The 26,330-nt window shown below is 34.3% G+C and overlaps 3 protein-coding genes across 11 annotated transcripts; 1 reads left to right on the top strand and 2 right to left on the bottom strand.

Annotated features, from left to right (window-relative positions):
• The first annotated feature begins 8,393 nt into the window (after positions 1-8,393).
• On the top strand, positions 8,394-20,602 carry LOC130817765 (CST complex subunit TEN1). Of its 6 annotated transcripts, none has more exons than XM_057683676.1 (4): positions 8,394-8,604; positions 10,202-10,352; positions 10,427-10,568; positions 20,254-20,602. In XM_057683676.1, the coding sequence occupies exons 1-3, from the start codon at positions 8,501-8,503 to the stop codon at positions 10,535-10,537; spliced, it is 366 nt and encodes a 121-aa protein (XP_057539659.1). In that variant the 5' UTR covers positions 8,394-8,500; the 3' UTR covers positions 10,538-10,568; positions 20,254-20,602. The 6 variants fall into 6 exon arrangements, with proteins under 6 accessions (XP_057539659.1, XP_057539626.1, XP_057539643.1 ...); XM_057683643.1 differs by lacking the exon at positions 20,254-20,602 and adding an exon at positions 11,067-12,980; XM_057683660.1 differs by lacking the exon at positions 20,254-20,602 and adding an exon at positions 11,209-12,980.
• On the bottom strand, positions 12,913-18,242 carry LOC130817755 (uncharacterized). 3 transcript variants are annotated; one of them, XR_009043852.1, is made up of 6 exons: positions 17,736-18,227; positions 17,202-17,240; positions 16,776-17,004; positions 14,656-14,808; positions 13,184-14,067; positions 12,913-13,051 (listed from the first exon to the last, which is right to left on the bottom strand). XR_009043852.1 is itself a non-coding variant. In XM_057683627.1 (5 exons), the coding sequence occupies exons 1-5, from the start codon at positions 17,949-17,951 to the stop codon at positions 13,385-13,387; spliced, it is 1,320 nt and encodes a 439-aa protein (XP_057539610.1). In that variant the 5' UTR covers positions 17,952-18,227; the 3' UTR covers positions 13,135-13,384. The 3 variants fall into 3 exon arrangements, 1 of the variants encoding a protein (XP_057539610.1); XR_009043853.1 differs by lacking the exon at positions 17,202-17,240 and having other exon boundaries at positions 17,736-18,242; XM_057683627.1 differs by lacking the exon at positions 12,913-13,051 and having other exon boundaries at positions 13,135-14,067.
• LOC130817745 (condensin-2 complex subunit H2) lies at positions 18,515-25,122 on the bottom strand. Of its 2 annotated transcripts, none has more exons than XM_057683607.1 (11): positions 24,584-25,103; positions 24,378-24,477; positions 22,670-22,773; positions 22,409-22,551; positions 21,894-22,317; positions 21,638-21,810; positions 21,390-21,560; positions 21,180-21,278; positions 19,629-19,730; positions 19,361-19,516; positions 18,515-19,263 (listed from the first exon to the last, which is right to left on the bottom strand). In XM_057683607.1, exons 1-11 carry the CDS (start codon positions 24,753-24,755, stop codon positions 18,898-18,900), a joined length of 2,010 nt encoding a protein of 669 aa, XP_057539590.1. In that variant the 5' UTR covers positions 24,756-25,103; the 3' UTR covers positions 18,515-18,897. The 2 variants fall into 2 exon arrangements, with proteins under 2 accessions (XP_057539590.1, XP_057539597.1); XM_057683614.1 differs by having other exon boundaries at positions 18,519-19,263; positions 21,638-21,807; positions 24,584-25,122.
• Between the last annotated feature and the right edge of the window lie 1,208 nt (positions 25,123-26,330).

The following is a 26,330-nucleotide window of genomic DNA, read 5'->3' on the forward strand; positions in this document are numbered from 1 at the left end:
CCACAACAGCACTGCTCATGTTGCTAATGCCTCTGATCTCAATGGGACTGCTACTGATATGGTTACCACCACTCTTACAAGTGACCAATACAGACAGCTGTTGCACCTTCTAAAAACACAACCATCTGGCACTAATGAATCTCTTGATGCTCCTACTGAAAATGGTGCTACTGCTCTTTTGGCAGGTACAGTTTGTTTATTAGCCAATAATACTCATAACTAGATAATTGATAGTGGAGCCTCAGATCAAATGACTTTTTGATTTGAACCTTTTTGAGAGTTATCATCCTTTAAAACACAATGAACATACCATTACCATTCTAGATGGTAGGCAAATTGAAGTAAAATGCATTGGCACAGTCTTTCTTCCCAGTGGTATTAAATTGAAAAACATTCTTTTTGTACCTCAGATTCGTTTCAATTTAATATCCACACATAAGCCCTGCAAGGATTTAAACTACAATGTGATTTTTAACTCCAATGGATGTATTGTTCAGGACCTTTCGATGAGAGAGCCTTGGCTTCTTGGTAAAATCAAACAAGGACTCTACTATGCTGATAATCTGATTGATGCTTTTTCTGGTTCAGCAACTAATAAGACTCACAAAATGACATGCTATATTACTACTTATGAGACATGTTCTAGTTCACATGTATCTAGTACTGATATGCATCATAAGGCCAAATTATGGCACCTTCGTTTAGGTCATATACCTTTTCACAAACTTAAGTTGCTTTTTCCTGTTGAGTCACTGCCCTCACATTACTTTTGTACTCTTTGCCTAATGGCTAAGCAAACTAGATTGTCTTTTACCCATAGTGTAATAAAGACATGTTATCCTATAGAATATATGTGGATGTGTGAGGTCCTTACAGGCACAAAATAAGGAACTGTTGTAATATGTTTCTTACCATGGTGGATGACTTTACACGTACAACTTTTTATATCTTTTAAAATGCAAAAGTGACACAAAATTTTGTTGCATATGTTGAAAAGAAATTCAATGTCATAGTTGAAGGCATTAGATCAGATAATGCTAAGGAACTTTGTCGCGATGCTCTCAAATTTTATCTTCAAAAGGGTATTGAGCATCAAACAAGTTGTACTGACACACCTCAGCAAAATGGTGTTGTGAAAAGGAAACATCGTCATTTGCTTGATATAGCTAAAGCTCTTTCTTTTCAGTTTAAAGCCCCTATGAGTTTTTGGGGTGAGTGTGTTCAATGTGCCACCTACTTGATTAACAGGACACCACTTTCTTCCTTGAATTACATTACACCATATGAAAAGTTGTTTCATCACAAGCCACAATATGATCATTTGAGATCCTTTGGATGTCTATGCTTTGCCTCTACATTAAAACAAGGGAGGAACAAGTTTAATCCAAGAACAGACCCTTGCGTTTTTATGGGATATCCTCATGGTACTAAGGGATATAAGCTTTATAATCTTAAAACAAACACTATGTTTGTTTTTAGAGATGTAATTTTTTATGAACAACTTTTTTCCCTTTCACTTTCTCAATAATACACTTACTAAACCTCTTCCACAATTTTTTCTACCTACGAATCCTCTCACAAATTCCACTCTCCTTACTGATTTCCCTTCACCTACTCCACCAATATCTCTTCCAGACCTTAACCTTCCCTCCCCTAATACTGCCTCTTCCCCTCCTCCTCCACCCCCTCCTCCTGTCCCTATTTCATGACATTCTACTTGTGTTTCTAGACCCCATAGTCACCTCAAAGACTATGTGTGTGCTCATACTAGCTCTCATTGATGTGGTGTTGTTCAATATAGTGCTCTACTTGCTCATCATCATCATATTGCTGCTTTCCATGCTACTTATGTTGAGCCTACTATTTATAAGGAGGCTTCTACTAATCCTATGTGGGTTGAGGCCATCGCTAAAGAACACACTGCTTTGTCTCTCAATAACACCTGGGATATTGATTCTCTTCCCAAGGGTAAGAAAGGTATCGGGCAAATGGGTTTTCAAGGTTAAACTAAACTCCGATGGGAGTCTTGAGAGGTATAAGGCGCGTTTATTTGCCAAGGGTTTCACTCAGCAATATGGCATTGATTTTGAGGAGACTTTCTCTCCTGTAGTTAAAATAACAACAATTCGGTGCATTTTAGCCGTTGCATTAAGTCATAAATGGCCAGTCTTCCAGCTTGATGTCAACAATGCCTTCCTTCATGGTGATTTGGTTGAAGAGGTCTATATGAGAATGCCTGAAGGCATTTCCAATCTTAATAACAAAGTTTGTCGGCTAAAGAAATCTTTATATGGGCTTAAACAGGCTTCGAGACAATGGCTTGCTAAATTGGTTCAAGAACTTCATTTCCAAGGTTTCACACAATCAAAGAACAACTATTCTTTATTCACCAAACATAATGATACTAATTTTACTGTGGTGGCTGTCTAAGTCGATGATAAACTTGTTACAGGCAATGACTCTACTGAGATCACTAGTCTTAGAGCTCACTTGCATAAGGTCTTTAGCATTAAAGACCTAAGCGCTTTACACTACTTTCTTGGGATCGAAGTTAGCTACTTTTCCAATGGCATCATCCTTACACAAGAAAAGTTCACTCGTGAACTTTTAGCTGACAGTGGTTTCACTTTATTTTCCAAAGTTGCTACACCTTTGCCCCTACACCTCAAGCTCTCGACTCACGAAGGCACTCTTATACCAGATCCCACTATCTACCGAAGTTTGGTTGGGAAACTCAACTTCCTTACCAGCACTCGCCCTGATCCTTCTTTTATGGTTTAAGCGTTGAGTCAACATATGCAAAATCCTCGTGACTCTCATTTATCTGCTCTACATCATGCTCTGTCCTATGTCTACCATACTTCCGGTCAGGGTATCATTCTTCAAGGTACTGACAAGTTGACACTTCAAGCTTTTTTTTTATTTGAATTGGGGATCATGTGTGGATTCTCGAAGATCCATAACCGGTTATATTCTACTTCTTGGTTCTTCCTCCATCAGTTGGAAGTCCAAAAAACAAAGCACTGTGTCACAGTCTAGCTCAGAAGCTGAGTACCGTGCTATGGCAGCAGCTGCATCTGAGTTGACCTGGGTTGTTCTTTTATTACAAGATTTGGGTGTTCAAACCATTCAGCTCGTCACTTTACATTGTGATAACCAGTCTGCAATTTACATTGGCAAAAATCATGGCTTCTATGATAGGACCAAGCACATCGAGATCGACTGTCACTTCACCCTTGATAAAGTCCTCGAGGGTCTTTTGCAACTTTCGTACCTTCCCACGCAACTACAGCTTGCCGACCTCCTAACCAAGATCTTGCCTTCCACTCGCTTCAAGGAGCTTCTATTCAAATTAGGAGTGTCCTCTACACCTCCTAGTTTGAGGGGGCAATTGAGAATACCACCTTGAATATTCCTTCAATACAATGTAATAATACAAAGTAGAGAGTATATTGTATACATTAGCTTAGTTTGTTACACATAAAAAACTCTGAAAGGTGTATCATACCTATATATACTTGTAAAGGGTATCGTGAGCCATTTGTACAAACACTATACAAAATAATGAAAACTCTCTACTGCTTTCTTCTTCATGAGATCAGATTCAAACAAATATTAATTATGGTATTTACATTAGTTTTAATATAATGGTTAATCTATCTTAAAGTCTGATCAAAATCAAATAAATGTTGTGTTGAACATTTAGAGTATATAGACCTAAATTTGTATATACTACATACTTAATATAGTAGTAGGACTAAATAAATATATTATAAGTCCAAATTAAATGCCTCAAAGAATTTGATGAATCATTACTTTGATTCATAAGTTTTGTTTGATGAATCATTACTTTGATTCATAAGTTTTGTTTGATGAATCATTACTTTGATTCATAAGTTTTGTTTGATGAATCATTACTTTGATTCATAAGTTTTGCTTGGTGAAACATTACTTTGATTCATAAACTTTGCTTGGTGAAACACTTTTGTTTCAAAAGGAGGTATTGTTTGATGCATAGCTCTATAAATAGAGGTTGCATGCCAAGGGACATTCCATCCCAATTTCATATAATTTATGATTTCTCTCTTAAGAATACTCTTATTCATGTTCTTCCTTTCATGAGATAATATTGAGAAAGTAATTAACTCTTAATATCATCAAAGTTCATAATTCACTACAACACTTGTATTTACTATTGCAATTTCCTTGTGTTAGAATTTTGTTGTGAAAATTGTATCTCATTGTGAATTTCATTTATCATCCCAAGCACCTTTGTGGGAGAAATATCACAATAGGAAAGTGCATGAACGCCTTCTATTCATATTAAGTTTCCGAGCGACTTCTCTGATTGTCGCAATCTTATCTTCATGGTGTCCATTTGGTGAATTACAAAGCAAGTAGTTCCATTGCCATCCACACAAGGGAAATACAAATCGGTTTGTTTATTTGTATCTGCATTATATTTCCAATAATCTATTGTGATAATTTTTCAAAGATGGCAAGCGTTAAAGATCTCATTAAAATTTTTCATCAAGTTGGACAATTATTTCATGGCATGAAGTTCTGACGATGGCAAATGAAATATTTATTTCATGGGTATCTTTAGTAAGAAGAAGTATCATGGAAAATAAGTAAGTTTTTCTTGAGATTTAATAATCATAAATTATATTTGATATTTTGTGTTTAAATTTGTGAAAAAGTTTTTACATACATTTAAATCTTCTTTTGGATGATCATATACATGTGTTCTAATTTTAATTTGAAGTAAAGCATGTGGGTAATAGTATTTTACAAAGATATGATCTAGAGAAGTGGGTATGTGTTTTTTTATGATAAAAATTTATGATGGAAATCATAAAGTGTTATTTTTCTTAATAATTAATTAAGAAAAGAGAATAGAAATCTATTCATGTGATCATCATGGTTAATAGGGCAATGAAATTTTATAGTATGGAATAAAAGTACTACAATGTCAGGATTTATATATATATAAATTAAAATTTCCAAGTATACATTAAGTATGTGTTTTATCGGATATTGATTGATTAAAGTATGATTATGTTCTATACTTGATGGAATTAATTCTTCATGAGACATGTTTAAAGAAAGTGATTAATTTTGTTTTATCATGTTGATAATTGATGTATGTCGTGTAGCATCAAAACCAAAGGTATGATAATTTTATTTCGCATACTTTCGATTAATCTCAGTTTGTTGATTTGTAATTGTTTTATTTTATTGTTAATTATGAAATAAAGTATCAATTTTATTGATGTAACCATTTTTGTGGTTAGTTATGGTAGTTATTTGTAAATAATTACTTATAAGTAAATGATTAATTTATTGTCTTTTGTCAAGTCATGATGAGACAAAATTAAAGTGACATATTTTTTTATTACCCAATTTCTTTATAGAAAATAAAAGGGGTAATGATTCACATTGAAATACTCAAATGAGTTATGTAATTACCCAAGTCAATCTAGTTATATTATAACTAAGATTAAGGGGTAGAATTTATATGTCATGTAGATATACATGTTTATGTATATGGAGCATTTTAAATTTAAATTTAATATGGTCGGACCATTATTTATAATAATTAAGATTAAATTATTATGTATAATTCAACAATGTTGAAATTATAAGTAAGTGGTTAATTTTATCATTACTTATGAAAATAGTTATGAAATAAATATTATTTTATATAAGAGAATAAATTAATTTGCATAGATTTTGCAAATTATGTTTTATGGTAATTAAAATTCCATAATGTTTATAAATCAAATTATTATTATTAGTTTGTAATAATAATTTTGGTATGTTTATTTGATCCATATAAGTAAATAGATGGTGTATAATATGTGACAAGTTGATTTATTATAAAAACTATAAAGTGATTACTATCTATAAGTATTTATTTATAAAATTGTGTCCTTTAAGACATGTGAATTATCAAGTGGTATGATAATGTATTTTATGCCTTAAGCATAAAATGTATATTATGGTAAATAAATTCCATAATGTTTAATAATTTATTTATTATTACTAGTTTGTAATAATGTAAGAAATTTTCTCAAATTATACATAATTATATGTATGAAATTCAATTTTGAATTGGATCACAAAGAATTGTCATTTCTATTTGTGATTGAATGTTTACAAATAGGGGAGGTAATTTTAAACTTCCAAGTGTAAACTAATAAAGATAATATTTTATCCACAAATATTTGTCTTAGTTTTAGACAAAAAGATTAAATTATCTCTTGTTTGAGATGTTTAATAAAAAGTCATTTTCAAGAAAAAATGCACACTAAGAAATTTGATGATTCGTCAAAGGTACTAGAATAATGTTACTTCTAATGTTCCATATTTATTTAATGTGAAAGGAGACCCATTGACTTTTAGTGATGCTATGGCATCACAAGATAGTGCCTTTTGGAAAGAGGCAATAGATGACGAGATGCAATCCATCATGGGGAATAATACTTGGGTATTAGTAGATCTCCCACCGACTTGTAAACCAATTGGTTGCAAGTGGATCTTCCGCAAGAAGATGAAAATTGATGGAACTATTGATAAGTTCAAGGCCCGTTTAGTGGCACAGGGCTTTAGACAAAAGCTTGGTATTGATCATTTTGATACATATGCACCAGTTGCAAGAATAACCACAATTAGGTTGTTGGTAGCGTTGGCTATAATTTATCATCTAGAGGTTTATCAAATGGATGTGAAAACCGCATTCTTATACGGTGAGCTAGATGAGGAAGTTTACATGAAACAACCCGAAAGGTTTGTTTTGAACGGACAAGAAAATAAGGTGTGTAAACTTGTTAAGTCACTATATGAACTTAAACAAGCACCAAAACAATGGCATCAAAAGTTCGATGAAACTATATTGTCCTTTGGATTCAAGTTGAATCAAGCGGATAAATGCGTTTATAGTAAATATGATAACCAAGGCAATGGAGTTATCATTTTCTTATACGTGGATAACATGCTCATCTTTGGTACTAGTATAGTACATATCCAAGAGAAGGATTTTTTGTCTAAATCCTTCCAAATGAAGGATTTGGGGGAGGCCGATGTAATCTCAGGCATAAAGATCAAAAGAGATGGTGATTGTATTTAGCTTAGTCAATCTCATAACATTGATAAAGTGCTTAATAGGTTTAAATTGCAAGATTCGACACCATTCTCAAGCCCATGGAGCAAGGTATGAAATTTACCAAGCATACTGGAAAACCAACTTCTCAATTAGAGTATGCAAAGATTATTGGATCTTTGATGTATGTTATGACATGTACAAGGTCGGACATAGCATTTGCGGTTGGTAAATTGAGTAGATTTACTAGTAACCCAGGTCCCCAACATTGGTTGGCGATAAGGAGAGTATTACGATATTTGAAAGGAACCATAAATTATGGTATAACTTATAGTGGTGAACCTCCTATATTGGAAGGTTATTCCGATGCTAGTTGGATCACTAATGAAGAGGATAATTCTTCAACTAGTGGTTCGGTGTTTGTTTATGGGAGAGGTGCCATTTCATAGGCTTCGAAGAAATAAATAGTAATAGCAAATTCCAATATGTCTGCAATTCATTGCACTCGCCTCGGTGGCAAATGAAGCGGTGTTTGGTTAAGGAATTATATACTTAATGTGTAAAGGAAGAAGGAGGTTTGTTATACTCTAAATGGGGGAGGATTGTTGAACATTTAGAGTATATAGACCTAGATTTGTATATATTACATACTTAGTATAGTAGTAGGACTAAATAAATATATTATAAGTTCAAATTAAATGCCTCAAAGAATTTGATGAACATTACTTTAATTCATAAGTTTTGTTTGATGAATCATTACTTTGATTCATAAGTTTTGTTTGATGTATCATTACTTTGATTCATAAGCTTTGCTTGGTGAAACATTACTTTGATTCATAAACTTTGCTTGGTGAAATACTTTTGTTTCAAAAGGAGATATTGTTTGATGCATAGCTCTATAAATAAAGGTTGCATGCCAAGGAACATTCCATCCCAATTTCATATAATTTATGATTTCTTAAGAATACTCTTATTCTTGTTCTTCCTTTCATGAGATAATATTGAGAGAATAATTAACTCTTAATATCATCAAAGTTCATAATTCACTACAACACTTGTATTTACTATTGCAATTTCCTTGTGCTAGGATTTTGTTGTGTAGATTGTATCTCATTGTGAATTTCATTTATCATCCCAAGCACCTTTGTGGGAGAAATATTACAATAGGAAAGTGCATGAACGACAAACAAGGTGTTCCATTGCCATCCATACAAGGAAAATACAAATCGATTTGTTTATTAGTATTTGCATTATATTTCAGTATGTTGAGTCATCGGGTTATTTTTATAATCTAAATTTGGATGATTCATTCAACAAATCAATTTGTGGAGTTTTCATTGTGCTCAAAGATTCAGTATACACAAGAATCAGACTCACTGACTGCAAATATTTCTATCAATGGCGTCCTCTGTGGTGACGTCAGGTTCTTTGGTAATTCTCGAAGAACTCATACCATCTTCTCCTCTTTTTCACCATGGGGCTTCTCTTCGCGTTACTGGAAGGTCTTTCTTTTACTTTGTAAAATTCCTTCATTTTCGTTTTTTTCTCAATTTCTGCAATCTATTTTATTAGGGATTTTGTTTCTCACATTGCTCAATTATATAATGACTGACTATAATTTGACTATGATATTGTTTTATTCAATCCTTTAGAAATTGCAGACTGATGCTATTTGAATTTTATGGCATTAGCTTTTTTCTGATGGTTATCTCCACTTCTGCTGCTGTTTTTACTCCTCTATTAACAGATCAAAGTAATGCACAAATAAATTTAAAAAAAATAATAATGCACAAATAAACAAAATTATTAATTTTAGGTCACTGAAATCATAACTTCCACTCTACGGTCCGATCAGCATGCAGTATTAGCGTCTTTATTTTTATCTATTTTGTATAGAATAGGTAAGGGCCGACATTATTGGCGGAAAATTGTTAATAATAAATCGAACTTTGCTTGATCCACCAAATATAAATCCTAATTTCTTACTTACTTTGAGATGGTTATAAAGAATTGGTGGTTTATTTTTAGCAAATATACTTTATAGGTTGGTTTTTTAAAATTAAATAATAGTATAGTTTATTTTCAGCGAATTGAGGAAATGTTGCTTTATTTTTGACAATTTTTCCTGCTGTCGGCACTTCCATTTGCTTTTGATGGATAAAAACAAAGTTTCTCTATAGTGGTTAGAATTGCTGACCACTGAGTGTCATTGGTTTTAGGCTCGAATGAAATAAAAAAGACCCACTATTTTAACCTATGTGGACCTTTTAGTGGGTGAAAGAGAATAGCTTGGATCCAACAATGATAACGTGTGGAAGATGAGTGAAAAACAGAGAATGAACAAAAGAACAACAAACAATCAACGCGACATGTTTATGAGGTAACTTTGGATACCTCCCTCAAAAGATGATTACTTTCATTAATATATTCAACAATAGGCTAATGACTAACCACACACACTTAAGAACAAACTCTAAAGACAATGATTCCATTCAACAATACGCTCTTGGTTTACAAGCCCTAGCTTTCTCTAGTGTATTATCCTCTCTCTCTTCTAATGATGTTCTAAGACCCCTTTATAGAGTCCCTCAACATATTAGAAGCCCTAGGACAAAATCCTTGATGTTCAAGTAAAACAGCCCATGAAACAGAAAGTCGACAAAATTGGGGCTGCACTCCGCTCAACCGAGTGCCCATCCGCTCGATCAGGTCGAGCGAGCCCTTCAGATGCTCCTTGAACTCGAGTGACCTGCTTCCTTGTTCGTGTAACGTACTCTTTGAGCCTTGCCATGTTCAAGGCACATGCTAGCCTTCATGTTCATGATCTTTAATGCTTCAATATCATGACACATTGAAGTTTCTCCTTCAATCCTCACATCCTCCCATGCATTCCCCACACATCCTTCATCAAGGCATGTTAGTAAATTGCCCAATGTGTGATTGAAGTCTTCTCCAAACATGGGTAGTTTGGCTCTTGCTCTAATAGTGAGTAATAAATTTTAATTGCCTTTCGAGTGGACATTTGGGTCTATTTGAGCATTACTTCGAGGAAAAAATCACTTTTAGGCTTATATTATGATTTGTATGTCGTTTTGGTAGGTTATTGGAATATTCTGTGGAGAGCGCTATGGCTGTTATTGCTGATGGAAATGCGACGCTTAAGATTGACACACAGCACTTGAAACTAAGCTATCGAGTGGACTCCATCTATCAGTTTATAGGAGAGCTCTACTTTGAAGTTGAAAATCAGGTGAGATTAATGTTGCCAACACTCTTGGAATAAACTAAAGCACTATTAATGATTTGTTCTTTGTTTTATTATAGCCAATACTAAAGGCACGGGTTGGTAGGAATGTCGATGGCTTGGACCTTAATCTATACCGTCAATCCTTGCGCCTCTTGAAAGAGTTTCAGGCTGAGCAAGCTTGTAGCTGAAGAAGCTTGTGATAGAAATTTCAACTTAAAGGTAGTTCTTTATTCGCGTATGCAGTGATGACTGAGCCGTGAGCACTCACATTTGACACCTGCAAATATGCAAGTGCAACTGAGCTATATCTTATTCCTTCTGTCCCATTGAAATAGCCCCTGATAGTGACATATTGTAAAGGAAAATGTCACTATCGGGGGCAAATTCAATGGGACAGAGGGGGTAGTTAGTACCTTTTATCACCATATAGTTTTATCTTTCTTATTAGGTTTCTTTAAAATGTAGTATGCACTCAAACCAAAAGTGTTAGAAGTATATTGCTAGTCAAATTTCCTAATGAATGTTGGATGAGGTTTTCATGTGGTCTTGTTTTGTCAATTGAACTGTATTGATTTATCTGTATTGGGCATACTTGAGCGCTGCTTCGTCGATGAAAGTTATTTGAAGTGTGGTTAAGTTTGTTCTTCGCTATTCTATTCTTTGATTATGTGAAACAAGCTTCCCGATTGGATGTTCAATTAAGTCGGGTCATATCAGGTTTAGGTCGTGCTGGCAAGTGTGTCCATGCTGAAGAAAACACTTTTGGTTTAGTTCAGGCTTCGGCTAGTTCTTTTTCCAGTCAGTCATTTCGGATAGCTATAGTTCTGTTTATCTTCATACTGTATTTGTACCTCTTAAGCCAGGATTCTCTGTTGCTTTGAGCTCGAGCTTGTGGAAGAAAGATACGCGAGTATTGGTCAAAAAAATGTATAATGTATGTTTCATAAGTAAATGTTATGTTCTATGAGCTGGAGCTTTGTGGAAGAGAGATACGCGAGTATTGGTCAAAAACCTATAATGTCTGTTTCATCAGTTATTATGTGCTAGAAATGCATTGCAAATGAATGTCTGTGTATATTGTATAATGTTAAGTATGCAACTAAAGTCTATGAACACATAAACAGCACATATTCTCTTGAACTTACTTTCAACTTTCAAGTATATAAACAAGTCCAGGAGAACAACTTAATCTGAAACTGTGCTGGTCTTCTGCTATCCAATGTCATTAAAAAATAGGTTTGGACTTTTAGAATTCAAAAATTTTCAAATGAAACGGTCTCATTGTGAGACCATAGTAATGTTCAATTACCTTCTTAAATTGATTAGTTTTAATTAGTCTTAAAGTGATTATTTCTAATAGTCTTAAAGTAATCACTTAAGATCATTTACAATCTTAAAGTAATCAATTAGAGAAATAAACTTGGTTCCATCTCATGGTGAGATGGTCTCATACAAGACTTGTAGAGATTACTTTTGGATAGGCTAGGAAATTATGGGTTAATTCAGCGGTTGATGGTATTTCCTTTCACCTTTTTAAGTGGTTACATGGGTTTAGTTTCCACAACTTAGTAAAAATTTATCATTTCTCCCCTTATATGTAGAGTCTCCCCTTATTTGTAGGAATTCTCTAGCTCATATTTGAATTTAAAAAAAAAAAAAAAACTTTGTTTTTGTGTGAATAGGCCAGTATATAATTACTAATGTTAAATTGATTTGAATAGCATAAAAATATTATATTCATTTTCAGTTGGCTTTTAACAAATTAAATTTACTTAGAAAAATATCAATATTTAATTATCAAACTAAATATAGCTTTGAATAACAATACTAACCCTTAACTGTTATTTATGAAAATTTACAAAATACTAAAATTCTTTCAAGTTTTGAATCACAGTCACAACACAAAATCTTATGAAAAACTCAATATTTCACAAAGAATATCACACAGATCAAATAGTATAAACATAAAATTTAAATTAACTATCAAACTAAAAACTCAATATTTCACAAAGAATATCACAAAGAATATCAGTTGGGTTGTCAATGCGAGCATTCGATCAATGGAGCATCCTCGCAACACTTTTGCAGAAATTTAGAAGCTCTAACGATAAAAGTCTCTTTGAAATGGGATGCTCAGTTTGCAACAAACGAGAGTTCACCATTCTTGACTTGTTGGTCGGAGCTCTTATGGCCGGAATATCTGATTCAAATGTGCCATTATTTCAGGTCGTTAATTGTGTAAAGAGAAGACCCATCAAGATTCATCTTCATACATTCATACAGCTTTGTTTGCTTTGTCTGACAATGATTCCACTGTAAAGAAGGCCTTGGAAGTAGACTGTTAGAGAAACAAGTTCGAGTTTCTATCGATATTGTTGAAAGCTTGTTTATCACTTGGTCATGGATGGAAATTTCAGAAGCAGGAATTCAATCTGATTTGTATAACTAAAATTACAAAAATGATGGATCATACAATGCGCCAGGGGGTGTTAGTTTCAGTTTTCTATAACTACATTTTTAAATAATAAGCAGAGACGTAAACGGATTTTATGCCAGTAGGCAGTAACGCACCAGAAAAACAGCGGACTTTTAACATCAAATATGCTCAAGGCCATAAGCTCGTGGAAAAACTAAGTAGATTGAGCGGACTTTTAACTTCAATGTCGAACGCTGCTGTTTCTCTTGTGCAAGCTACTTACCATCTAGAGAATCACACAAAATAGAAGAAACAGCAATTAGTTATTGGAAGCTAGTGGTGCTAATGATCTATGAGCACCTCTACAAAATTAAATAGAAATTAAAATGTAAATGCCTCTAGTTCTAATTACGAATACCTGAGAAAAACAAATAATGCACGTTCAGTTCAATAAGACGAACTTCAAATCTTCCCTGGGGCCAAGCAAGTGTGCGCTAGCTTTTATGAAGGTGCGCCAAGGGCGATTTATAATATTTGTAATAGTCCAGGCAAGAATACAAGCTTCTTGCGATCTCCTAAAAAGGCCCACAGCTTGCGGAACAGGACATACGTCTGAATGTCACCCAAGAATGAAACCTCTCTTTAGATACTGTAAACACGAGAAAGGCATATTTAAATCCCTGTTGATATCAAGAGCCTTTGAATAAAGGACATTCAAAACCGAATCTTGGTCCAAACTTCCTACAGCAGCACTTAAACCTCTAGACACAACAAGGGTTGTATTGCACAACCAAGGCACTGAAACAACAAAGCCCACTCCGGGAAGTTTTTGTCTACCCGAGGATTTTTTATCACCCAGTAACATATCTTTGTATGCTTGGAGAACTCGAGATACATATTTTCCTATAGGCATAATTGATGCGTCTTCACAGAGTACGTCATCATCAGAATGAAGATTTACTACAACAGTCCCGTGATAAGGATGAAGTCTGCTACCAAGGGCTATAAGGAAGGGAGATTCTGGATCCCGTAATTTGTGAGGGAAAATATCATCACCATCATATGCGTCAATGAAGATAATGTCATACTTATTCTCCGTGTTGAGGATGAACTTCTCAGCGTCTGATTCATAGAGGAAAAGTCTCTCATGGATGCCTTTCCATAGAACTTCATCCATAGTATTGGGTTTTGGGACAACATGATGACCTGGAGGAACTGCAACTGAGAATGAAGGAAAGCCCATTGCTTTTATAGACGTGGTAATAACAAGAGGATCAATTTCAACAATGTCAACAAGAGCACCTAAACATACCATCAAAAAGAAATGATTAGGGTCTTCTGTATGAGTCGTGATCCTCAAACCACCAAAAAAAATAAAGGAAAACGTTTAAAGAACAAAAAAGAAAAAAGATTCAAAAAAAAAGCGCATTAAGAGGTGAGAAGACTGAAGACACAAGAGTCAAACCCGAGCCAGCTGGGACTCATTTAGCCCAGAGGATTATATGATTCTATGTGTTACAACTTGAACCTTTTTTTGCTTCATATGGAGATCTAAGCCAAGGAGAGATCCTCAACAATATTACATCAGCTTCCTTAGTTTCATAACCTCGGATAAAGGAATTTGCACAAAAAAAATGTGTAGTGTACTGAATCATACTCATATAGTACGACCATTTAAAGACCTCTTCATAAGTACCAAAGATTCACAAGTTGCAACTATTGAGTATACGTATAGTACAGCTGTGTAAGTCGGGAAAGTTGGACATCGATATAGTTGTGACTTGTGAGCGTTGGTATAACAGCGTTGGTGCCAAAAATACTAATTCCTAAACATCTTAACATTTGAAGGATTTCCAAGAACAAGAATAGAAGGGGGGAAAGCAACTCTACCTTGAATTTTAGAAGCTAGAAATAATGGTAAGCTTCCTCCACCGTGTCCTATACATAAGACACGCATTGTTTGCTTTCCAGTAATTGCAGTCCTCAGATCATAATCGGTAGATGATAGAGCTGTCAATCCAGCAACTACCATGCTTTTAGTATCTGCAAGGATGTTGGATATCAAAACAGAGTCATCTAAAGCAAAACTGCCAAGACTATGAAACATTAAATTCTCAATAACACATGTTATAAATTAAGATTACATGTATGCAAAATGCATAGTTATAATTGATAATAACAATTAATAAAGTGTCATCAATCGGATTCGGAACATTAAACTTATCAGCTGCCAATTACTAAAGCGATAAAGTTTTAATTACACATGAATAAAAGGTTGGTGTCAAATTGAGGAAGTTTCACCAATCATTTAGTTTTTGAGACCCTTTGTTGTCTCTTCAAGAGAAACTTTGACAATACCCTTGAGTATTAAAGACAAGCAAAAAAATCAGAGAAACCATCATAATTAAGCTTTGGGATAAAAAATTAAATTAGTTACTAAGTGATAAAGTTTCTTTTCCGAATATTCCACATGGTAGCATCCAACTATGGTAAAATGCGAGCAGTAGGAATCTTTTTTTTTCTTGTCCATAACATAATCATTGAAGTTGTATTAAAAGAATTTCAATCTTTTTTGTTAAATATTAACTTTTTAATTATCAAAATAAAGAAAAAAGAAAACTCAAAACTCCATTTTATCTTCATATCCAACTTTATCTTCAACATTCATCTTCAACTCCATCTTCATTATCCATCTTATTTTTCATCTTCCTCATTCACTTCAACCTCACACATATTCTCCTTCCGCCATAAAGAACATTTTGATTTCTCTTTCCTATCACCATGACCACCACCTTTATTTTACAGTCTCTCCAACCACAATAGCCACTTTCATTACTTGACCACCATCACCACCTTCAATCCCTGACCACCATGACCACCACTACCGTACATTGACTAGTCCGTGACCACCACCCTTTGACCACTGTCATAAGTATTCTCCCACCTTGATCACCGTCATCTCTCTCATCACCACGTTTCTCCACCTAAAAATTTGATCCATTAATCCATGATTGAAGATTGAGCTCCATTGAATCTTCTCCTGATCCTAGACCACCATGACAACCACTACCATACTTTGACTAGTTTGTGACCACCACCCCTTGACCACTCGTATGTATTCTCCCACCTTGATCACTGTCATCTCTCTCCTTACCACGTTTTTCCAACTAAAAATTCGATCCATTAACTCAAGTTCTCTCCATGATTGAAGATTCAAGCTCCACCGAGTCTTCTCTTGATCTAAGACCACCATGAGGTCCATGACTACCGCTATGACTAGTCCGTGACCAGAACCCCTTGACCATTCTCATATGTATTCTCCCACCTTGATCATTGCCATCTCCCTTTTATCATGTTTCACCACCTAAAAATCCGATCCATTAACCCAAGTTTTCTCCATAGATGAAGATTCAAGCTCCATTGAACCTTCTCTTGATCCAATTTCCCAAATCATCAATCCTCACATTGTGTCTTCAACATTCTGTAACCTTGTCTATTGTTTCAACAACAAAAATTAGCTTCCAAAAATGTAAGTAACAAACAACTAACACTAAGTCAAACCTGAACATCCTAATGTTGAATGCTACCGACAGAAATTACCTTCCAAAGTCACGAAAATATTATGATGAAGAAATTAGCCTTTGTCATGTTCCTAATGTTGGTATATCACATTGATACGGTTCTAGCAAACCCAGGTAACAAACTACCAACAAAGTCAAACCTGAGCCTACCAAACTAGCACCACAATATTGAGTCTTGATTCCTGCAATTTGGGATCGGCTCCTATCTGAACTAGATTCCTCAAATTTATTAGCATTACTCCTCCACATACATTAATGAACCGAAAGAACCTAATGCACTTATTAAAGAAGGTTATGGGTTTCTTGAAATAACCACCTTTAAGATCTAGGGTTTACCAATTACAAAATTTAAAATCGAGTTTAAAGCTACAAGAAAATGAGTTGTACACAATGAGCTAACATCAAAAGTTTACAGCTCAACACACTTACAGGGAACAGCCAAAACGTGTGGTTGCTGCATGTAGCATACTGAGCTAGGATCCGAGACTTTTGAAGCTAACATAACTTTCACAGCACTCTGGCGTGTTGCATCATTAAAACGAAGAACACGCCATTGGTAACCAAGTACTTTGAAATCTTCATCATGCTTACTATCAGAACATACTTCAGCATATCTTTTTCTAAGCCAGTCTTCAGTTCTCCACCAAGTATTTTCATTCTGACATTTATCAAAAAAAAAATAACTTAAGCTAACTTCTTCAAACATCATCTTTACAATACCAAATCCCCATTTTATAGATATTGATTGCAGAAAGTTTAACTAGTTTACAATTATAACCAGATTTATAGCAAACCTTTACAGGCTTTTCAAAAGGAAATTGATATAATTGACATAAACGTCAAAATCCAAGTTACCAGAAATTGAAATCTTCCCACCGAATCCTGTCTTGGAAACTGCAAACCCGAAACTCTAAATTAACGTTTCAAAAACTCCATTCCCCTAAGTCCAAATTAATATCCTAATGGAAAATGTTTAAATGTACAACTGATTCAAATATTATAGGAGAATAAAAAACCATAAAACCTTCCTTTCCAGAAACTCTAAATTAACTTTTCAGATTTCCTTTTTTGCTTCTGTTCCCGTGCTAGGTACCATATTTCATATCTGGTAGCATTGGTCAAAATACATTCATAAATCATAACTACTAATCCAACTACTTAGACATCCTTTAATCATTTGGGGAAATTTTCTATCAAAATTTTGTAAACGAGCGTAGTTTTACATTGCTTACACTAATTCAACAATAATATAAACAGAATAGAAAAAAATAACGTATATAAACATAACCCTTGAAAATTAGCTGTATTACTCCGAATGCAAATCCTGAAATTAATCTGATAATAAGCAAAAACAAAAAAAGTAAAGGAAAGTAAAAGGGGAAAACTAACGGGAATAGAAGAACGATAAGCAAGGACGGAAACGACGCCGTTGCCATGAAGAGAGTTAGCTTGGAAGACAGAGCGAGAATGGTGATCGGAATCGGAGCCCCACCACTCAGGAGAATAAGACCATGAACCTTCATCTTCAAATTTCGCTCTAAATGATGTGGATAATGCCCGTAATGTTCTTTTGGAAGTTAATATAGGTATCCGCCATGGACGCATCGTCAAGAACCTCTACAAAAGCTTGCTAATTACTAGTTGCTACGGCCACTTCTTCCAAAAACCCAACTGAAACCTTAAACGCTAATTTCTTTGTTAAGACGTCTTACGGTTAGACGTGACCCCAAACTATGAAATAAGTGAGTTCAACTAAGTATTTTTGAGCAACTAAAAAAAATAAGCCATTTATAATCAGCTCAAAAATCACTTCAACGCAGGCCATGTAAAATATGGTAATAAAAAGAAATCGCTTGTTTTTCGATCCCTTACCATAGCTTTAGACGAGGAGAACTTATTTCTAGAATCTAAGTTTAAAGCTTGATTATTTAAAACAGCTAGTTTTTTAAGAAATCGTCTCTTTGAGAAATATATTTCAAGTCCAGCACATTAAATATTAATATTTACTTATCGTATTTTTAATGTCTAGTTACATTATCCTTAATATTTACTTGTCGTATCCTTAGTGCTACTTTCAATATCTTAAATGTCTGCTTACATCATTCTTAACGCCTACTTACAATATTTTAAAAAATATATAATGGGTTGGTCCACTTAAAGATAATCTCTTAAAGAAACCGTCTCTCACAAGAATTTGTGTTTTTAAAAATTATTATTTATAATTGGATTCAGCTATATTTTTATTACGGATAAAAAATTAACAAGTTTACAATCTAGCCTCTGAGTTGGAATTTGGAAACAATCAATAAAAGCTAAAAGATGTGGCAACTAAAGAATGTATGATACATTTATAATACAAAAATGCAGGTACAAGTACATTTGCCAATAAAAGATGTTACATGGGCTCTAATGACCTTTAATTACACATATTACTAGTTAGTTATTACTATAACTGAAATAACATTAAGGAAACAATGGGGCATTGTTATCTAATCTAAAGCTAAAAGTCGTTTTACTCGGAGGGTACCTAGCTAATCTAGATAAAACATTACTATCGAGCTGAATCCAAGTCAACTGAATCAACTAATCGCGATCTACGCCTGCGCTTCCCATCAGGAGTGCACCTCAGTCCATTCTTCTCCAGCTTCGTAGAGAATTTACAATTTGGTTGCAATAATGTAGCTCTTGATTTAGATCCAGACGATGATGGTGAGCCAACTGACGGAGCTTTTTTCAAATGACCTTTGTCGCTTTTCTTAATGGGAGATTTTCTCCTCTTTTTGGATAGCTGAAATTGCATTTTCTTTGGCCCCTTGGCATTGGTCAGAAGCCAGACATGAAATGGATTTGTAGCTGTGTAGCAGAAAGAATCGCTGGTCGAACCACTTCTATCTAAATCAACTTTTCTGTCGTTAACCTACAAGCTCAAGAAGCCGTTTCACATTCGATCAAAATGACACTAAAAACAGTATACAGTATAAACCAAGAAAATCTGCAAATGCCCGAAATCTTACCAGCTGCAGAAGTGCAGAAAAAGTCCGAGCAACATCATGTTTCTCTTGTCCTTTTACGACATCTCCAAAGGACAAAACATTTTCATCATCAGCTAGTGATAATTTATCCAAAACACAATCACCATAAGCATGTATGTCAAATGGAGGACGTGAATCCTGAAGTCAAAATGGATGAACGTTAGAGCAGTTGAAAAACAGCAAACGATTGATTGAAATTAAAGACAAAATCTGACTTAAATTTGTTGTGTAAATAGGGTTAAGGGCATACTTCCTCCTCCAAGTCATCTTCAATTCTCTGTTTCCACGATGAAACACGAGCAGCCAACTCGGTCTGTTTCTCATTTTCAGCAATGCTAGCAAGAAGGGAATCCTGTGACAATATTCATGACCCAAATTGGCATTAGGGTTAGATAAAGGAAAAAAGGACTACGAGAAACTTATTATTAACAAAAACAAACTTGTCCATAATCGCGCCCAATAAAAAACTTTTCTACGCGATGACTTCATGTTGCCTTTTTGATAATTACTAACTAAATCCCTTTGATTTTGCGAAACTTTCTATTTTGGGTTGTCACTTTGATTTTGCTACACTTCTATTTTTGGCTTTAATTTCATAACTTGTGTCTTAATTCATCAGCAAACTCATTTACTTTCTTCATTTTTATCCACATTACCATGCCTAGAAAGCCCAAAATAAAAAAACGAAAACAATCGCTAAAGCATTACAGCCAGAAATATCCTCGGATCTTTATATACGTGCTTGATTATTGAAAATATTCTAAATTTTTCAGTAGAAGATCTTTTGGTTAGCTTGATTAGTGACATTTGTTATTTTCTACTAAATGCACTTAATTAAAAAAACTAATTGAATCAATTTGATCTCTTCTTTACAGCGGAAAAATGAGGAAAGAAGTATTTCTATCACTCATGTCCTCCAACACTGATTGGAGCTACTGAAGAAAATTTGACAGACTGAAAGGTTAATGCAAATGTGAATGAAAGTGATGTGCTGAATGGAACAGAAAACAAAATCAATAGATCAGGCCCTAAAATTATCTAACTGTATAGCTGCTTATCCTTCCTGTTGGTGGTTCCGGTGTATAGTGTGATTTGGTCTAGTGGCCAGTCCGTCGAGTTTTGGTTGGGTACGTTGTTTAGCCTCTTTTGGGTTTTTGTTGCTTTTATTTCTTTTGTTTTTAAGGGTTTTAGTAGCTTTTGTTTCTCCCAAGAGTTCCCCTTGTACTTTCACTGTTTTTTGTTATTATATAACTCATTTGCAAAAAAAAACTCATTTGCAAAAAAAAAACTATCAAACACAAGTGCCACCCCCCTCATCCAGCACAAATCTCATTCCATACGCCAGTGCATACCGAATTCCCTCCAAGATATACATGTATTATCATTTATCACCATAAACGTCTAAAAGTATACCATGTAAATAAATACTGAACAGATGAGGCGACACACAATTGCACTAAGTATATACTCATCTAAACCAAATGTTTGTTTTAGCATGCCTAATCTTTTGTCCTCGATTCACCAACAATTGTCACCAACTTTTCTCCGTCAAAAGCTTGGTTCTTTAAAAAATTCATTTTATGGAATTGGCAATGCAATTACTAATCTCATATTAACAAGGTATAGAGAATCTAAAGATGGCTACTGTACACACCTTATCCTAAACAAGACAAGGGACCAAGACTAGTCAAGCAATAATGTCGAAAAGACCCAGAAAAGTTCAACAGAGTGAATGATATCCAAAAACATAAGAGTATTGACCCTTTAAATAATAGGGCAAGATGAAAAAGTGCAACTGTACCAGGTGAGCACGACAGAGATCCTCCAAGCTAAGTTGAGAACTTGGATCCTCTTTTAAATCAGCATTGTCAGCACCATAGTGGTCAGCAAAAGCATCATGCTGGAACCAAAGACAAGTAAATAAGCTCAAGCATTCTTCCATAGTTTGATGTACTGGACTTTCTATATTACCAAAAAAGATAAGATACTACAGGAAAATGGCTTCACTAACCAAGTTTGGCTCAACATTTTCTTGTTCATCCATATAATTGACATCTGGCATGTCAAAACCAGTTTTTTCAAAATCATTGATCTCGTCATCAGATACATCTTCTGCATCACCATTCACGGGAGGGCAAAAGCCATCTTGTTTAGCATCTCCGCCAGCAAGTGTTTGGCGCAACTGCAATTAGATAGTCACACATCACATAAGCACAAATGTGCAAAGAATGAATTCTAACCATTGACATAAAAACAGACCTTTTCATACAACGGAACTGGTTTGGATTCTTCTTTCCCTTCACGGGCACCAAAGTGCATCTCCCATATACCAGTGAGCTCAGGACTAATTGTTCCATGAAGCTTTGCTAGAGGAAATTGAGAAGCTACACTAATTCTGCTCGTCAACCCAATCTTTCTGTGAACTTTAACTACTTGAACATGAGGAAAATAAAATTGAAAATCAGGAACAAGAATATCACAACGAGACCTTGAAAATAACAAATAAATTTAGAACCTTTCTTGAATGGCTTCACTTTTAAATTTCCAGGTTCATGGGGATTCAAAGGTTTCCAAGGATCATCACCATCAGAATCATCAAAATCCTCATGCTGATTTTCATCATCTGATCCATATCCATAGTTTCCATTATCAGGAATATCATTATGAAAAGGACCAGCCTCGTCATCATTTTGAGTTTTATTGGCACCACCACCAGGTGAAGCATCCAACCCTTTCTTCATAGATGACTTGCGTGCTGTCCCTCCATTGCTTCTGGGAGGAGATAGGAAGCTCTTGTGAGCTTTTGAAATCAATGAAGTCCCTCTACAGCCACCATGATGTCTGTCACCCGCTTTCTCATCCTTCAGGAACAGATCAACTGATACTGCATCACACGGGTCTAAGAGGATAAAATCACGATAGAGATTGTTTGTGGCCAACTGCAACAATTGATACAAGAAAAGCTTCGATCAATAGCAAGACAGTGACTATTATCTCATCAATTAGAAAAATCATAAAATATAGAGCTACCAGGTACGATTCCAGTTCTCCGCCACCATCGGTGGAGTCTAAGCAATCGCCTTCAATTACAACTAGGTTAGCAGGTGCCTTTACAACGTGATCAAAAGAAGTGTCTTTGCTTGCTGCATTATCCAGACAATTTTTCCCGTCCACTGCCATAGAATAAAGGATAAGCCAAAGAAAAGAACAAGCAATATAGCTCCATTCCTCTCCCCAATCACATTTTAATTGTTAAGATAGCTAACAAGTTATCAGAATGTAACAGAATACCAGGAACATCATCTGAGACCCAAAACTGATCATCCTCATCATGAACTGCATGAGATGAGCTCGCTTCGGGCTGAGCTGAGGTACTTTCCACATGATCTTGCGATCTATTCACAAACATAAAAATTAATGGCACCGTTAAAAAGTGTTTACTCACCCTAGGCGCCTTAGAAACTCAAAGTCAGAATCCAACTACAAATCATGTCAGTACTAATTAAAAGAATGTGATACAAAAAATGTGCTAAATCAATAAGGCCGTCTGAAGGTCAGAGATACTTGTAACTGGTTTCTCTTCGTAAATTTAAATTATATTAGTATCATCCAATCAATTGTAATCAAACTGGGGATCAGCATTGAAGTGCTAAGGAAAAAATTTCATTGGTGTAGATTTTTAGAAATATTAAATACCTTAATGAAGTGCCAAATTAGAAAAAGACAAAAGAAATCATATATGAGATGTGCTAACAAATCATCAAAACTTCTAGGACAATGAAAAGGTTTGTGTTATTATGTACATGATCAACCATTGGAAAAGACAAAACCAGATTTGGTAACAAACTATATACCTAGGCTATCACAAGACAAAATCATAAAAGGAAATGCATGGCATACAACTTTTTAATTAATGAAGATGCCAAAAAGACATACAAGAATATCAAATCTTATAGCAGAAATTGTTTGTTACCATATTGCCAGAGTTCCAAAAGCTATTGCAATTACAACATATTTTGAGGCTGTAGCGAGATACCTCCTATGTTTTGTTTATCCACATTTGAACCAAAATGCTGCGAACGTTTTACACAAATAAAAAATGCAGGTAGCAATTTGATTTGACTAAATAAGGTATATTACTATTGTCCGCCAAAACTAGCAACAATTGAGATCCCACAAACAAACGCTTGATGCCTATCAGCCATCACTAACTTTCAGATGATACTTCTCTTATCCATCCTAATGTTTTTTCAATTTTAGGAAACATGATTTTAAGTTTTTAACTATGTGAGGGCAAGCTTTACTTACGGCTCAAGAAGTTTTTTATTTTTTGTAAGCTGTGAGGGTAATCCACAAAAGATCTCAAACAGTCTAAGAGGATTCAACAATATCAATCAATGTAGGCATAAAAAAGATATAACGGAAAACACTTCATGTTGCCGTGTTATGTTTAGAGAAATTGTAAATAATGAATGGATTTGTAGGAAATCCTAATGTGCTTAACATTTTCCTTGCCATAAAAAATGAGTCTTATTATTGAAGGAGTTAGGCTGCCAATTTCCATCAAACACCTGCAAGATCCCACCTAGATATGTATTCTGTTCATGTAAGCTATGTTCTTCAAACTAGCAATATTAGTATAGGATATCACTGAAACAAAAGATTGGACCCTGAAGCAGCAATTTTGAGAAATCACTAATTTTAAGATTTATCTTTATTTTCTCTCACTCCACACGGTAGAGTTAAATCTAACTAATGCAAAGCAGTAATCTTGGATGAGGAATGCAAAGTTTTGCAACCAAAATGAAGACTGAACAAATATACTATCTATCATCATATCATAAATAATACCAAACCCAATTCAAAAAAACTGCAATTCTATTAACATCATATATCCACTAAAAGAGAAATTTTTCAAGAAGTCTAAAAAGAACATCTTTTTTCCTCAACCCCTTCGCTACAACATCATACTATGTAACAAAAAGGAAGGCGAACGAACCTTGATTCAGAAATAAACTCCAAAGCATGCAACACTAAATTGTACAGGTACTCAACCTTACGACTATAAACTTGTACCGAACCTTGAAGCAATAAAGCAGCTGCAATTTCCCCAGAAAAAAATAGTCGATACTTCAAATAACCCAAAACAAAAGGGAGACGAATGTTGAAACTTGAAACAAAAAAAAAAAAAAAAAAAAAAATTACCTTCAGCGAAATTTACAGAGAAATGAGAATCATCTCCAGAAGAAATTTCACCAGAACAAATCTTCAAAAGATAATCTTCGAGGCTTTTGACAAGATCGACACCCCAATTAGACTCAAGGTCTCTCAGCGGTTGAACAGTGTGAATTTTGCTGCTGCTATTCTCGTTATCCATCTTTTTCCTAAAAGAATGACATTGCTATCAAAAAATTACTCCCATTGCTATCAAAACTATAGAAAAAAGTGGTGGGATTTGGGTAAAATGTAGAAGTAAGAAGTTAGAACCCTAAAAAATTGAATTAGGGTTTAAGGGTTTGGAGATTCGAATAGAATTTCGTGATAAATTGTTGTTGTTCCGTCTAATTGAATGAAATTTGTGGAAAAAAATGGCAAAATCCTGGCAGTGAGAAGGGATTTGGGAATAGAATTGAAATTTGGAGCTGTAGCAAAGATGGAGTTGAAAGATGGATACGGGAGGACGTTCAAAATTTTTAATGACCGTTTTCCCGCCTGCTCTTCCAATTACGAAATATACTCCTAAAATACGAAATTAGGAATGTAGGATAAATAAATGGATAATGAGCAATTTTATTTGTTTTTATTTTTTATGAATTGAAATTATCATCATCGTATCTAATACATTGTCTTCATAGCATATATAATTAAAGTCTCGGAAGAGATAGATAATGATAAACATTACACTGAATAAAGGAGGTTGTAACCAGTGAAACCCTTAACATGATGAAAACTTCAATTAGGCAAGACAAGACAAATATAAATATACAACAAATATATAGGTACGAACAACAATAAACATGAGTACAAGACAAAGAAACCATACATAGTCAAGAACATAGATACAATGTTTCCAACTAGTTTTGTCCCCAAACGAGTCATCAAATAAGTGCAACTTACTCATGTCAATCCTATTTTTCTTTCCATGTTTTTTTATGTTTATTACAATTTCTCTTTCCATCAATTGTAATGTTTTCTACCCTTCTCACTAGTGCATTTAAAGTCTTCATTTGCACATGTCTAAACTAACTGTCTTATTCTACTTTAATGCTTATTTGCATAAATGGACGCAACCGATAGAATTCCTCTTAAACATTATTTGCTAATCTTGTTGATTTTGGTGTGTCCACACATCCATCTTAGCATCATCATATTTGATAGATACTTTCATCTTATACTCGTATATCTTCTTAATTAGCCATTACTCCATGCCAAACAATAAGGCGAGTCGGACAGCAAATCGATAGAATTAACTTTTTAATCTACTTAGCTATCTCTTAACACACAAATAAGTGATCAACCAACTTGAATTTGGTGCATCACATCTTAATTAAATCTTAAGTGATGCCAATATAACTGATTTCCTTAAAAGGGAATATGGTCATGATATCAACGTAAAGGTAATTATAAAGAAACTAAAAAGTTTTCGACATTGACAAACAACAAGAATGTTTGGCTACTTCAAGGAAAGATGTCCTTTTTTTATTTGAAAAAAAAAAATTATAATTTGAGACTTAGAAAGTCCAGAAGTTGTGAGCATCATAAAATCTTGATTCATAATAATTCTTTTGATTTAATAGTTTCAAAAGTTATTAATATAATAATTTGGACTACATACCTCACCATTGATTTATACTACTTTGACCACTAAATTCAACTTATTTTGTGATATTTATTTAGATATTTATTTAGCCTCGTTATATTATATATTTTCAAGAGGAAATAGTCAATAATA

The sequence above is a fragment of the Amaranthus tricolor genome, chromosome 1 (genome assembly GCF_026212465.1).
Source record: "Amaranthus tricolor cultivar Red isolate AtriRed21 chromosome 1, ASM2621246v1, whole genome shotgun sequence".
In the NCBI taxonomy this organism is placed as follows: Eukaryota; Viridiplantae; Streptophyta; class Magnoliopsida; order Caryophyllales; family Amaranthaceae; genus Amaranthus; species Amaranthus tricolor.

Coding starts and splice junctions, on each gene's coding strand:
- LOC130817765 (XM_057683676.1), top strand. CDS start 8,501: ATGGCGTCCTCTGTGGTGACGTCAGGTTCTTTGGTAATTCTCGAAGAA. Junction 8,605..10,201: donor TCTCTTCGCGTTACTGGAAG/GTCTTTCTTTTA, acceptor TCGTTTTGGTAG/GTTATTGGAATATTCTGTGG. Junction 10,353..10,426: donor ACTTTGAAGTTGAAAATCAG/GTGAGATTAATG, acceptor GTTTTATTATAG/CCAATACTAAAGGCACGGGT.
- LOC130817755 (XM_057683627.1), bottom strand. CDS start 17,951: ATGCGTCCATGGCGGATACCTATATTAACTTCCAAAAGAACATTACGG. Junction 17,241..17,735: donor CTTATCGTTCTTCTATTCCC/GTTAGTTTTCCC, acceptor TCGGGTTTGCAG/TTTCCAAGACAGGATTCGGT. Junction 17,005..17,201: donor TGGGAAGATTTCAATTTCTG/GTAACTTGGATT, acceptor GATAAATGTCAG/AATGAAAATACTTGGTGGAG.
- LOC130817745 (XM_057683607.1), bottom strand. CDS start 24,755: ATGGATAACGAGAATAGCAGCAGCAAAATTCACACTGTTCAACCGCTG. Junction 22,552..22,669: donor GGTCTCAGATGATGTTCCTG/GTATTCTGTTAC, acceptor ATTCTATGGCAG/TGGACGGGAAAAATTGTCTG. Junction 19,517..19,628: donor AAGATGACTTGGAGGAGGAA/GTATGCCCTTAA, acceptor TTTTGACTTCAG/GATTCACGTCCTCCATTTGA.